At 43.5% G+C, this 15184-nt stretch overlaps 1 protein-coding gene across 4 annotated transcripts in view; it reads left to right on the top strand.

Moving 5' to 3' along the window:
• Positions 1 to 15184, top strand: part of ATAD2B (ATPase family AAA domain containing 2B) — a 224834-nt gene that overhangs the window by 152451 nt on the left and 57199 nt on the right. For 2 of the 4 annotated variants that reach the window (XM_068280232.1, XM_068280234.1), the window contains 2 exons: positions 1069 to 1250; positions 13393 to 13552. In XM_068280232.1, the coding sequence (XP_068136333.1) occupies positions 1069 to 1250; positions 13393 to 13552 (342 nt within the window). Of the gene's footprint in view, positions 1 to 1068; positions 1266 to 13392; positions 13553 to 15184 lie in introns of all 4 variants that reach the window. The other 2 variants (XM_068280233.1, XM_068280231.1) reach the window with 1 other exon arrangement.

Genomic DNA, 15184 nt, shown 5'->3' with positions numbered 1-15184 from the left:
CAAAGGACCAAAATAAACAAGCTGACACATCATTGCATTCCAATCCCTTACACACTCCTAGGAGTTCTACTTCACTATGAGCCTGCTGGGTAATCTCTAACTATGGGTAATACAAGTCCTACCCCATAGAGCCACATGAATCCACGCCATGCACTGATGAGGACCAACCAATCAGAAACAGTATATGCATGTTGGATTATTGTGGCTCTGTACAATCAACAAGCTGACACATCATTGTATTCCAGCAGTTCTGGAGGTGTGGTTAGCTTACAAGGAAAACAAAGGATGGTTTGCATATTCAGCAGTGATGCATTGTGGGAGAAGACATATGCTCACTCCAATCTGAATAATCACAAATACTTTCTGTTTTAAGAATGCAAACTTTTATTTTGCATGGACACACATGGTAAACATTTTGTCAATAATGAGAAAATTTGAACTAACCAATGATGTTGTTTGAAATGGATGTATGCGGAATGCTACTATCTGCACCATCCAATCACAAATCAGATTTTCTGATCCAGCCACAATAATCAAACCTCTGATTGGTTGTGCCGACGTTCCAGTTGTGCCGACGTTCCACCTTTGGCCCACCGTGTGGAATAATGATATTGGTAACATTGGTTATCATTCCTTCCTTCGCTTAATATTTTGCTGCAGTGCATATAATGTTTCCCTAGTTGACTGATAATGCATTGCTTTTGTAATTAAGGGTCATTTTTAACAAGTTTATGCTAGTAGGTAGTTTAACGAGCCGACGCAACAAAAAGGCAAATGTCTCGTCTAATATCTGTTTTCATAGTGGCTGTAAATGGGTAAAATACAGTGACATAAAAATGTAGTAAACTCATAACACCCAGCATTAAACACGATACTTCTCTACATAAAAACGTAATGGGTCAGCGCTGTTTGAATAAAAACCGTGGCATCTGTTACCATTAAAACGCCATTTATCTGCACGGTGTATTGCTTGCAGTTGTTTCCATCCCTGTTATCCGCAATGATCACTTATGATGGAGAAAATAAAAAAATAAAGGCTTATGACTTGGCACAACTTTTGTCTTGCAGAATTGCGCTCTTTGGAAGTTCTGCCGCTGGCCCCTCCCCCTCATCCACGCCAGCTGTCTGAGGTCGAGAAGCAAAGGATGGAGGACCACGAAGAGAACACCCTGCGAGAGCTGCGACTGTTCCTCAGGGATGTCACCAAGCGACTGGCCACCGACAAGCGCTTTAACATCTTCAGCAAACCGGTGGATATTGAAGAGGTCTTGTTTCAGTAATGCACAAACAATGAAGCGGATTGTATGATTCTTTACCCCCCAACCTTTCGCGAGGTTCTATTTGGTCACACCTTTCTTCTAAAAATAGGATTGATCTGGCTCACTTTGGGGTTTTTAAAAGGCTAGTAAGCATGAATGCAAGACGAACTATTAATAGCAGTTGGGAAAAAAGCAAACTACTTGGTCAAGGCTCCTAAAAAGCAAGCCGCTAATTTCGGTGCAGCGCTGTACCAATGATTTTGGGTGCCCCCCATAGGCTGTAGTGAGAGTTAAAGCTAAAGCGGTGCTCCGTGACTAATTTGGGGGTTGGCAATAGCCAGAGCTCAAATTAACAAAGAGCCAAGGTAATTGGACCAATTGAAATAGCTGATGCCCAAATAATGTGTTCCCCTTAAGTTGCTACAACTTAGAGTGGGAATAGTATTTAGCATGGGCAGGCATATTTGGCAGGGAGAGGGCCATCTTTTGGCTTCACCCTGCGCCCACATTTTTCAATGAACGCCTAAAAAGAGGAGTATCTGGGGCCTTTAAACCAGATCTCCGGCATATATCACAGATTTACTGGGTCCTCATCTCCTATAAAGTTATAATCACCTGCCGTGTCGTTGTCTTGTAAATTCCACCCAGGGTTCAGTGTCCACTGGCTTCTGCCACGTAGCCACGCCCCTTCCGCTGAAAAATGCCATGGTGTTTTCTCAATCTCATGTGCAGAAAAAAAAACATAGCGTTTTCAGCAGGGGCGGGGCTATGTGCTGGAAGGCGGAGCACACGGAACTCTGGGCATGATTTACAACAAGACATTGAAGGTGGTTATAACTTCATAGGAGAAGATCCACTTTAAAGTCCAAGTAAACCCAGAATCGAACAAGGCAAATTCTCAAGGCAATCGGTCATTTAGTGTACATTATAAAAACTAACTTTGAAATGTATATTCCAATGTGGATTTTTTCTCACTGTATCTGTACACCTGTCCTTGCAGGCGTAAGATCTTTTCATCCTATTATCGGTAAGTTTTTGTTATCAGAGCTGGAGTCCTATGATTCCCCACCGTGTACTTCCTGTGAACTAAAAAGTCCTGCTGCAGACGCATGTTTTCCACATGAGAAAGACCTGCTGGGAAATGTAGTCTGGCATTTATTCTTCCTGCTTTGGATGTCACATGGTCACAGCTGAGTGGCCCATCCACCAGCTGAACCCAGCGAGGACAGGAAAAAGCTGGCACTGCAATGACCAGTACATTTTTAGTATCATTAGTAACATTATAGTTTCAGTATATTTTCACTAACATTATAGTTCATGAAATGGGTACTATATCTACAATTTTGCTTTCTATACCCTGTTTATATTTGCTTATCATCCTGGTTGCTGGTTTGCCTTGTTCAATTTTGTCTTATGTATCTTACAATAATTAGCTTTTCCATTCATATATGTTAAAGCCCAACTCCAGAAAAATGTTTTATTTTTGAGTAATATGGGGAACTGTCAGAAACTCTTGAGTTGTCATTTCTGTTCCTTGTCCTGATATGTGAGAATTTCTTCACTTCCTGTCTAGGCAGGAAGTGTGTGTGGGGGGAGGAGGGGGGAATTGGCAAGGGTTTATTTTTGCCGCCACAATGTACTTCGTGTTTACTAGCCCTTCAAATTCCTCTGGTGTTTACATTGGGAGCCAAAAGTACATGTTTACCATAAAGAAAACACAGCTGGTGTAAATCGGTACAAGACAAACCACACAAGCCTCTTCTACTACAGAAAGTGGGACAGATTGTAGATCTTCTCTGTGTGCCACAAGCATCATTCAATAACCACTGTGCTAAATACAGGAGCTCTGTGATCACACCAGTCAGTGTAGCCTTGCGACTAGTCCACACTAACAGTGCTTTCTCAACGCACTTTCTCATAGCCAGCAATTAGCTGGCTTTAGCCTTTAAATTAAAAAAAAATGCCTTTAAATTGGCCTTTAAATTTAAAAAAAAAAAAAAAAAAAAGTCAGATACTTACCTCAGTAAAGGGGAACTGGTGGGGTGTACTCCTCCAGACCCCCACTGGATGCTGGGAATACATGGAAGTTCCCGGCTGTGCTCCCATTCATGAATGGTTGGGAGAACGGCCATGCGCACCTCTCAATAAGCCTTTGTTGACAAGGTTCGGGGAAGTCCCAGCTCTGGGATTGGTGGAGCTGTGGGGGTCGGTGAAACCCTCTAGATCAGCGCCATCCAACTTCGTGGACATGGAGGGCCAAGCTCCCGGGAATCTTGGTCTGGAGGGTGGCAGAGCAGCAACAACCTGACTGTGGGGTGGAGCCAAGCGGAGAGAAAGGGAGATGGGCCTGGCAGAAGTAGTGAGAGGAGGGGGAGCGACACTGTTTGCTACAGACTATCCACAGCAAGAGCTTGCTGGCCACCATTTGGACAGCCCTGCTCTAGGTTATCCAGAGCAACTCTTTTGCCGACAGGTTAATTTTAAATGAATGGTTATACAGGTAGTCCCCGACGTACGAACGCCTGACTTACGAACGGCATGGATTCTGTGGTTCCATGGGAACAAGTCAAAAAAAAAAATTCAAATTGGACTCAAGAGGAAAAAACATGGCTTTTAAACTTTTATAAGCAGGTACAGAAGTCAGAGGTGACAGAGGGGGACACTGGAGGCACGGGGGCACAGAGGCGGTACAGGAGATGGTGATGGCACAGTGTTCCGACTTAAGAACAGATTCAGGTTAAGAACGATCCTACAGTCCCTATCTTGTTCGTTAACCGCGACTGCCTGTACTTACAAAAAAAAATCAGGATTTTATTCTGAATTTTTTTTGTTAAATATTGTGCAAGGCATGACCAATTCTTTGTTTTAGGTCAACTTTAAAGAAAAACGCGCGCGCACACCCTATCTTATCCTACTGCTGCTTCTGCTGGGTCCAGTAGCCCCCTCCCATTGAGCTATCTTGCAGATACTTTCTTTGCTGCTGCTCTTTTTCCAGTATGCTTTTCCACCTTTCCTGGCCCTGCTTTGTACTGCCTGCCCCCTCCCCCTTCATTGGTGCCAGATTCTGGACATTGGGTTAGCTTAATTTCCACCCTATGATGTTTTACCCCCACCCGGGGGGGGGGGGGGGGGGAACACCATGAGCAGAGATATACAGCAGTAGGACAGCAAGTGATAGGGGATATCACTTGCTGTCCTACTGCTGTATATCTCTGCCCATCTGTAGCTCTACCAACTCTCTGCTGTAAATGCCACTATAGACCCTTTCTCTGAATGTATAGAAAGAAGCCAGCCAGGATACTCGTGTCCTTATATGGTGACAGGCTTTGATGCTGCAATCATTTGCTGCTATTACAGAAAATAGAACGTATTGACCTAAGCTTATTAGCCGACTGCTAGGACATTTTCCCTTCTGTTCCTTTTTTTATTATTATTTACCTGCCTGGCATTAACAAATTTGTTACAAACTCAAATTGGGCCCTTTTCTATATAGCTATAGAGAAAAGATAGATAGATAGATAGATAGATAGATAGATAGATAGATAGATAGATAGATAATTTATCCATGTCTATATCTATCGATCATAGTCCATTTTCGGCAACCACAACACATTTTTTTACATTTGTTGTTTCAATGTTTGTTTTTTCTAAAGCCGTCACTGTGTTGCAGAATTCCATTATTGGCCGTGCGTCTGTCAACACTCTGTGGAATAATTTCCTTGTTACAGTAGTGACCTCATGTGCTTTTCCTTCAGTTAAATCCTACTGTATGTCACCAGTGCTTAGCCTCTCCTCTGCACACACATCCCAGAGCAGGCTGAGCCTTTTGCGGCAGGTTAACCAAAAGTCATTCTTTCCATTCCACGTAAATTTGAGAGCGATGCGCAGGAGCCATGTTTTATTGGTTCATGTAAAGAAGGGCGGTGGTGCCATAGTAACTGATGTTGTTTGCGCTCTTCAATTCTGTGCAGAAATTTAGTTGCACGCACTTAAACTTGTATAGAATACCCAAGCTGCTTGGGGTGGCCGAGAACCACTGGGAAAATATAAAAGGGCTAAAAGAACCCGAAACCTCCTGTTACAAAAAATCAAGGCTTAGTAGAATTTGCCGCCTTAAAACAGATGGTATGTGCAATAATTCAGCTTTAAGTGAGCAACTGTGATTTCCCATGATGCTTCACTCCCAAATATACCAATCATCTCTTTATGCCCCTGAAACCAGGCTTACGTCAAGACCCGCTGGTGTACAGCAAGCCTATAGCTTATCTATTTGATAATGCCTCATCAACTCAACATGCAGTTAGCCTGGTTTGGACTTTCTGGTCCTCATCAGTGTATGTCAGGGATTGATATGGCTCTATGGGACAGGGGCTTGGAGCAGTACTAAGGAATGCACAGATAGGTCATGGTGACCCAGAATCACTAGGGAAGTAAAAGGGACTAAGGGCTCTTTTCCACTATGAAATGCGATTGCGATCGCCATTCCGATCGCGATCGAAATCGCGTTTCATTTTCCACCATGCGATTGCGATTGAGCTACTATACTTATTATAGTACAGCTCAATCGCATACAAAACGCGGCAGGACGACGATTGCGCTTTGACCAAAATCGCATTGCGATCGGATCGCACTAATGGAAATTGCTGCTGCAGTTTCCATTAGTTTAATGTACCTTTGCGATTTGCGATCAGAATCAAATCACAAATCGCAGGCTAGTGGAAAAAGGCCCTAAAAGAGACCGAAAAGACCTCCTCCTAAAAGCAACGCTGAGTATAATTTGCCTTCTTAAAACAGAAGGTATTTGCGATAATTTGAATTTATGTGAGCAACTTTGGTTTCCCATGATGCACCAGCAAGACTGATCACAGTGACTGGGTAGGAGTATGTGGCTGTGAGAGCGAGAGCAGGAACTCTTCCTTCCTCACTACACTTTATTTATGAGCAATATAATTGTCCGATTGAAGCTTGGTACACACCTTCAGTTTTGATTGGCCAATGTTCCCACCTCCATATAGGTTGAGGGTCAACAGATTTTGAATACTATGAGCAGACTGTGTAGGAAAGCTGTCATAAGTGGTGGTAAAATTGGTCAGTGATTGGACAATCAAAAATGAAGGCGTGTACCAGGCTTCTCATTGTATTGGTTCTTCCCAATTTAAAGGTTTCTTTCCCATAAAGAAAAAAGGTACACAGCACAGATAATGGTTTGTCGATATGTTTGCTAGTTGCACATCTCTTATCGGGCTTTGACTTTTAGGCATGTTTATTTAAGAACACATCTATGGTAGGGATGATCAGTGATATGCATTTTTTGCTGAGTTTATTCAAAAGTATGTAAATTTTTATGCAAATATATGCAGCTTGAAAATGGACCAATCAAGTCCTACTCAGGTTTTAATTGATTGGTCCATTTTTTAAGCTGCATTTATTTGCATAAAAATTTGCATAAACCCAGATAAAATTGCATATCAATGAACATCTCTTATCTGTGGCAAGGTTTTACACCGGAATATTTGTAGTGCAGCGTGCGTTACCGAGCTGTGTTTTCCCTTTGTGTAAACAGTACAATCTCCTCCTATCAGTGTCTGTCCTGTAGCTTTCCGGGCTGGCGACATGGATACACCTGGAAAGTCACAGGCGTGACCAGAGACTTCTGACGCCTGGCAGCATTGGCAATACTCACTGATTTATGTCTGGAATCTTATAATTGGCACTTTGACAAGACAATGTATGGGCCTCTTCTATTTTCACCCAAAAACTTGTAATCTGAGCCTCGGCCAAAACAATTTAATTTTTCAAGATAAAAAAAATGTATTTACTGACGACAAATTCCGCTTCTGTGCATGTCCGTAACAGGCTCACCGGGTGACTCCAAGATGAGATCAGAGTAAATATGACTGGAAGATGAAGGGGCAATTTTTCTGTCGCGCTGACCTTGAAGAAGCTGCAGTCTCTGTAATGCAGCCAGATAGTCAAAGCAGAGACGGCATTCAGGAATCAATCTTCCTGGCAATCGTCGAAAATGTCTTCAAATAACATGTCTGTGTTTCGCATTCATTGATCTTATGTTTAAAAAGAATGAGAGCGGAAAAAACTCCCAAATCAGATGTAATAGCTTCTGTGTTAGCGATACACGCTCCTCCGGCGAGGGTTAGTGGATCACGCTCCTCCAGCGAGTGTTAATGCTACACGCTCCTCCAGCATGCTTTAGTGCTTTGCGTTCCTTCGGCGAGGGTTAGTGGATTACACTCCTCAGGTGATGGTTAGTGCTACATGCTCCTCCAGCATGGGTTAGTGCTACATGCTCCTCCAGCGTGGGTTAGTGCTACACGGTCCCCCAGCTGGGTTAGTGCTACATGCACCTCCAGCGCGGGTTAGTGGTTCACACTCCTCCGGCATTAGAGCTATGTACTTCTCCAGTGTTGGTTAGTCCTACTTGCTCTTCCGGAGAGGGTTAGTGCTACATGCTCTTCCAGCAAGGTTTAGTGCTACATGCTCTTCCAGCAAGGTTTAGTGCTACATGCTCTTCCAGCAAGGTTTAGTGCTACATGCTCTTCCAGCAAGGTTTAGTGCTACATGCTCTTCCAGCAAGGTTTAGTGCTACATGCTCTTCCAGCAAGGTTTAGTGCTACATGCTCTTCCAGCAAGGTTTAGTGCTACATGCTCTTCCAGCAAGGTTTAGTGCTACATGCTCTTCCAGCAAGGTTTAGTGCTACATGCTCTTCCAGCAAGGTTTAGTGCTACATGCTCTTCCAGCAAGGTTTAGTGCTACATGCTCTTCCAGCAAGGTTTAGTGCTACATGCTCTTCCAGCAAGGTTTAGTGCTACATGCTCTTCCAGCAAGGTTTAGTGCTACATGCTCTTCCAGCAAGGTTTAGTGCTACATGCTCTTCCAGCAAGGTTTAGTGCTACATGCTCTTCCAGCAAGGTTTAGTGCTACATGCTCTTCCAGCAAGGTTCAGTGCTACACATTCCTTCGGCATTGGTTAGTGGATCACACTCCTCCAGTTAGTGCTACTTGCTCCTCCAGTGTGGGTTAGTGCTGCACACTCTTCCATTGAGGGTTAGTGCTCCAGTGTGAGTTAGTCCTACACACTCCTCTAGCGAGAGTTAGCACTGCACGCTCCTCCAGCGAGGATTAGTGCTACACGCTCCTCCAGCGAGGATTAGTGCTACACGCTCCTCCATTGACGGTTAGTGCTGCATCAGGTATGTCAAACCGGTCCTACGAGGGCCGAGATCCTCACACATTTTGATACAGCTCAAATTAATTGATGGGTCTATATCAGGATAGGTGTGGTCCATCTGGTAGAACACATTCCTTTCTTTCTCAGTCCATCCTAAACACTGGCATGGATCTGGCCCTCCAGGCCTGGAGTTCGACACATGCTCCTTCAGCCAGGGTTAGTGCTACACGTTACTCCATTGAGGGTTAATGCTACAGGCTCTTCAATTGAGGGTTACTGCTACACGCTGCTCCATTGAGGGTTACTGCTACACGCTCCTCCAGTGTGAGTTAGTCCTACACACTTCTCTAGCGAGAGTTAATACTGCACGCTCCTCCAGAGCGCGTTAGTGCTACGCGCTCCTCCAGAGCGGGTTAGTGCTACGCGCTCCTCCAGAGCGGGTTAGTGCTACGCGCTCCTCCAGAGCGGGTTAGTGCTACGCGCTCCTCCAGAGCGGGTTAGTGCTACGCGCTCCTCCAGAGCGGGTTAGTGCCACGCGCTCCTCCAGCGTGGAGTTAGTCCTACACGCTCCTCCATTGAGGGTTAGTGCTACATACTCCTCCAGCGTAGGTTAGTGCTAAGTATAGCTGTGCCGCTGCGTGGTGCCGCTAGTAAAAAAAATAAAAAAAAAAATTGGTAATTTACATTACCAGTATTTTATTATGCACTTACCCGACATCCATTCCCACTTGAACCCACCCCTCCTATTGTCTAAATTTAAACACCCCCAATTGCCCAACACTAATCTTCCCTCCAGCCCCAAATGACTACTGTTGTTGGCCACAATATCTACTACAATATTCCTTCCTTACCTAGTATCCGATCAACTACCTCTGTAGCTGATTTATTTTTTTATTTTTTTTTTAGTACTGAATTTGGTGCCCAACTTTTAGCCTGGGCGCCCGTTACTTTGTGCAGGCGTCTGTTAGACCTGTGCCAAAATCATTGGTTCCGATATTATACAGTAGTAATAGGAGCGTGATTGGCCCATTGCAGTGAGCATTGATTGTTCACATTTGCTGCAGAAGGAAAAATCCTCTGGTAGGGTGCTCTCCCGACTTTTTTTTTTTTTTACTGAACTATTAGGAACTTTATACTACATAATTTTTTGTCCCAGGTCTTCCCATAGCATTGGGTGGATTACGGGTTTCAGTATTGCACTCAATAGTATGTGTGCTAACATACTTCTTGCACTTTTAACCTCGTACTGCCTCAGTCTCCATTACTTTATGGTTTAGGGATGTTGCTGTGAGCCATAAAATCCCTCCTCTTTTTGATGGTCTACGACATAAAGGCCCATAGCAAGGATTTAGTGTTGTCTCACCTGTGTCTGTAGTTAATAAGGTGCCACATTTGCACCTCTTCCTGTTGATGGACCTGATAGCATACTAGTAATGTAAATGCTACATTGTGTCACTCTGCCTGTGATTCATTCCTGGTGCAGATTGGCTTTCTATGTACACGTATCAATAGGCAAAGTCTGTGTCTTGGAGTCACAAGGGGTCCCCGGTACGGTTTGTGTGGTCTTCCGACTCTTGTGTTTGAGCACACTGAGCATTAAATGGCAGCCTCTCATTGAAGCCATGACTTGCTTTTGTCAGCCATGTGAAGCTTTACGCAACATATGCAGTAGACTGCTATCATCTGCTTTCATGGGGTCCATGCATGCAACTCATCATTGTGTATAACCTCATCATAAACCTCATATTTGCCATGGACAGATCTGCTCACTGCTTCGGCCTTCTGTCCTTTCTGATCTCTGGCACTTCAAGGGGGAGATTTCCAAAAAGTTTAGCAGCTTGTCTTCGGTTTCAGTGTCCTTACTGAATGCCACAGATACAACCTACTACAGAAATATGCTGAATAAATCATGATGCAGTAGAAAGGCTTGATGCCTCATGTAAAAAAGGCATAGATAACAGCATTGTGGTTTAACAAGTAGAACAATAAAATTTACAGTTTTGTACACAGTAGAGGAGTGGCAGCGCATCTAAAACCAAGCTGCGCCTGACTGGGAAGATCTGCATAGAGCTGCAGACACAGCTGCACTCATTACAGCTGAGACAGGTGCTAAACACCTAATAGAGGATGTCTGCTTCCAAAATAATTTGCATGCAAAGGATTTCGCACTAGACCCCTCCACTGCGATGAGGTCTTCCTGTTGGAAGGGACCCGAGAAGCTAGCAATTAGAATGGCAGAAGGGATGCAGTGTGAACTGCACACAACCCTAACCTTAGTTTAAAATGACCCCAAAAAAACTTACAAGCAGACATAAGTGTTAACCTGGTTTCAAAAAGTACAACCATAGTTGTCACCAGTTACTGTGAACAAAAAAAGCTTGCCATAGGCATACATACAGTAGGAAGCTATTTAGATCCGAATCTGTGGCACACCATATGCTGAGAATTAGAATTGGTCTATTAGATAATTAGTTCAGGCTTCCATGACATTGTGTGCTGCATGGAACTGGGACTGAGTTGTACTGAAATCCTTTTGATGTGTGGATATTAATCCTCTCCATCTCTTGTGTTCTGAGTAGAATTAGCCTTGTTGAACCTGAATCTTGGCATATTTTGGTAATTTATGACGCCATCTATTAGTGAACCTCTGGTGAAATTCTTCACTAGAGCAGCGGTTTGGGAACGATGGCCATCGCTTCACAATTGAACGTGTTTTCACAGCCTATAGACTCCGTGTGACTCTTTGTAGATCTCCCCTTCAGTTTTTCATTTTTAAACAAACAAGCTGGTTATTTGGCAGACTGATATCCTTCCTCCTCTAGCTTCTTGAAAGAAACGCTCCAGGCAAATGAGCGCACCCTCTATCCAATCCATATCCCTTATTTCCTGACCGAATACGAAATGCATCTTCACGGATTCTTTGTGGTTTCCCATCATCCTTTTTCAGAAGTCAGTTCATTGGCTGAACTGAATACAAATTCTCCATATTTTTTCAAGGGATATATAATTGAACCAGAGGGTGTGGTTTTGGTTTTTTGCGCATTTCCCTGGAGTTTTTGTTTTTTGTTTTTTTGTTTTTTTTTAAAGTGGAACGACAGCCAAAACTGTTTAACTTTGGATGGAAGGACGTGTTAAAGAACCACTATAACAAAGTTGTTGACCTTGTGCTACACTTACAGCCATTTCTCAATGTTTGTCCCCCCAAAAAAGGCTGAACTGTGTGGGAAACCAGAGGGCAGAACCACACATAAAGAGGAGGCTGTGCTAGCAGAGAGCAGTGCATATTTAAGTAAGGGGTGTGCCAGCACACACAGACTTATGCTGCATACACACTTGAGATAAGTCTTTGGAAAAGGCAAGACCACAGACCAATTTTACCCCATTCCATGTAGTATGAGAGCCATACCTACACAGTCTATTCTATGGAGCTGCACTCCCCATCAGATAAAATCTTTGCAAGATGCTGCACACAAAGATGCCCGTACATATTCAAAAGATTATTATCTGCAAAAGATCCATTCCTGCAAAAGATCTCTTCCTGCAAAAGATCTCTTCCTGCAAAAGATCTCTTCCTGCAAAAGATCTCTTCCTGCAAAAGATCTCTTCCTGCAAAAGATCTCTTCCTGCAAAAGATCTCTTCCTGCAAAAGATCTCTTCCTGCAAAAGATCTCTTCCTGCAAAAGATCTCTTCCTGCAAAAGATCTCTTCCTGCAAAAGATCTCTTCCTGCAAAAGATCTCTTCCTGCAAAAGATCTCTTCCTGCAAAAGATCTCTTCCTGCAAAAGATCTCTTCCTGCAAAAGATCTCTTCCTGCAAAAGATCTCTTCCTGCAAAAGATTTCTTCCTGCAAAAGATTCATTCCTGCAAAATGCATTCATAGTCTGAGATCTGCAGATCCTCATACACACCTTGTTTAACAGACTTCATCTGCATATCTGGCAATCTGCAGATCTGAAAATCCATACTGGTGGATCTGATCTGCAGATGATTGCCTGTTAAACAAGGTGTGTATGATGATCTGCAGATCTCAGACTATGAATGCATTTTGCAGGAATGGATCTTTTGCAGATAATAATATTTTGAATGTGTACGGGCATCTTTGTGTGCACCATCTTGCAAAGATTTTATCTGATGGGGAGTTCAGCTCCATAGAATAGACTGTGAAGGTATGGCTCTCATACTACATGGAATGGGGTTAAATTGGTCTGTGATCTTGCCTTTTCCAAAGACTTTTATCTCAATTGTGTATGTAGCATAAAAGGCAAACAAACAGCAGAGCAGAGGGAGACACTGAAAAAAAATCAGCTGAATGTAGAGCTGACGCTGCCCCCTACAGTCTGATGCCAAATCACGTGTTTGTCTGCTTCATGGTAGGAATGCCCCTTATTTTACGCATGCAGCTGCTGAGATTGCACTGCAGTTTTGATTCAGGAGAAAGAGACCAGGGGAAGAGAGTGTTCCTATCTGTACCTCTCTCACTGGAGAACAGCTGTCAGATAGTGTAAAGTGGCAATTCTGGACAGTTAGCCAGAAAACCACATTAAAGCCCTAGTTTGCCCAGCGCCTGACTTGGCCGCCACTTTAAGCCATTATTTTACGGTTATAACGGGGCAGGCGAAATTAAAATAAAATCGGCATAATTCAGGTGCCAGCAATAGCCGGATCACTAATTATGAGGCCAAAATAAAAAATAATCTTTAGGGGAATATAGCTGATATATTCTCTGAGATTAAGGAGCACAGAGAGAGAGACATTTTTTTTATCTTCTTCCTGTGATCAAAATCCAAAAAAGCAGTAAATACAAGATACATCAAACTTAATTTCTTTTTCTGGTAATACAACCAGCAAAAAGTTTTGGCTGGCGTTCCCTTTGGACCTGCGTGGTGTCCCCTCTCTCAACGTTTACTCGATGCTTTGTAAACGATCTCCTGCTTCCTATCCCGCAGGTCTCTGATTACCTGGAAGTCATCAGAGAACCCATGGACCTGTCGACCATCATGACCAAAATCGACAAGCACCGCTACATGACAGTGCGGGACTTCCTGCTGGATGTGGACCTGATCTGCAGCAACGCTCTGGAATACAACCCTGACAAAGAACCTGGAGGTAATGATGCCTAGAATCAAAGCGCTCCTGCCATTATTATTGTTCTCCTTTTCTCAAGGCTGCTATTGATTTTCTTAAACCTCTCTGTGCCAGAGGGGAGACGTGCTGAATAGCAGCTCGTAATTACTCCGCTCTGCCAGTCAAGGGAAAAACACAAGAGGCAAGACAGGTGCCATATTGGCACAATGGATAAATATAGTGTGTATGGAAGGGGGGGGGGGGGGGGGGGGAGAGAAACCTTTTACAATACTATATTTTTAATATTGATCTTGTGAGCAGCCGAGTGCATGAGATAAAATGCTGCCTCGAAATCTATAAAGTTACATTTCACCCATTTCACCCAGCTATTTGCTATTCAGGGAGACTGCGGCACGGCAAACACTGCAATTGTTAAGCGCGCAAGCGATTTCTCTCTGGTTCGCACAGTGGTCATTTAGTATTTTTCTCGGTAACGCAGTGACTAGATGAAAATTGTCGCGTCTCTTTCTCTGGAAATTAGGTGTTTACGCCTCCCGCTTTTTATAGGCATCAACTTTAATAAGGCTTATACTACATAAGTACAGTCGTGACTAACACAGCTGAGATTTTATCATCAGACGATACTGGCTTCCAGCTGAGAGAGGGACAAAGCCAAGGCTTGTCAGATCTATTGTGTAATGTAAAGTTTCTCAACTTTGTTATCAAAGCCCAACTCCAGGGGAATACTCGCACAGTACTTTTTTGAGCCATTAAGATAGCTCGATTGATAATTTCCGACCTGTCCGATACCCTGCCGGATCGATTGTGCGCTCGATTCTGCATAGGGAACAATGCGGAAAGATAAGCGACCCGAGCGCGAAAAATCGATCTGACGCGAAATCGAGCGCAAAAACGTACCGTGTATTCCCATCATTAGGGCTAGTTCTCACTCTGTGCTTGCCCTGCAATCTAGCTCGGTCCGCGATCGCGTCTCAGAAGGCAAAATATTCAGATTCATCAAATCCCGCTGCAATTCAGTGGGGTTTGCGCTTGTGATTCCCATTCACTAGAATGAGAATCACAGCGCAATCGCACCCAAAGACGCTGCATGCACCACGTTAGCGATTGTTCGAAAATGCAAACGCTGCAGTTGGAATGTATCCATAGGGAAATATTGGCAGCAGCGCTTTGCTGATCACCGGCAATCAGCAAACCTCTGAAAAAAACGCCAAGTGTGAACCAGCCCTTACACACGCAGAGAAAAAATAAAAACCTAAATGATAAATTACAGTTTGCTTTAAACTTAATAAGTTGCCAAGATATATAAAATCACATATAACAAAGTGTGATTTTCTCACCCCAAGGGTCCGTATTCCAAATATGGTCTTGAAAATCTCTGTCCCTTGTCTAAATTTTTTTAACCTTAGGTGCAAAGGAAGCTCAGAATCAGAATCAGAATCAGAAGTTTATTTCGCCAAGCATGACTGGGACATGCCCGGAATTGGGTTTGGCACAAAAAACAGAGAACTCAGCGACAAAAAAGATAAGAAGCAAAAAACAGCAGTAATACAAAAAGACAACAACACAGACATTAAGTACAACCATGACATCTACCCCCAAAACAGATGACGCCCAAAAGAGTGCAGTAAGTTGTACAGTAACTAGGTGTAGCTT

This window comes from Hyperolius riggenbachi, chromosome 4 (genome assembly GCF_040937935.1).
Source record: "Hyperolius riggenbachi isolate aHypRig1 chromosome 4, aHypRig1.pri, whole genome shotgun sequence".
Taxonomy (NCBI): domain Eukaryota; kingdom Metazoa; phylum Chordata; class Amphibia; order Anura; family Hyperoliidae; genus Hyperolius; species Hyperolius riggenbachi.
Note: the sequence above shows the minus strand (reverse complement) of the source record. Positions and strands in the feature narration are given on the sequence as shown.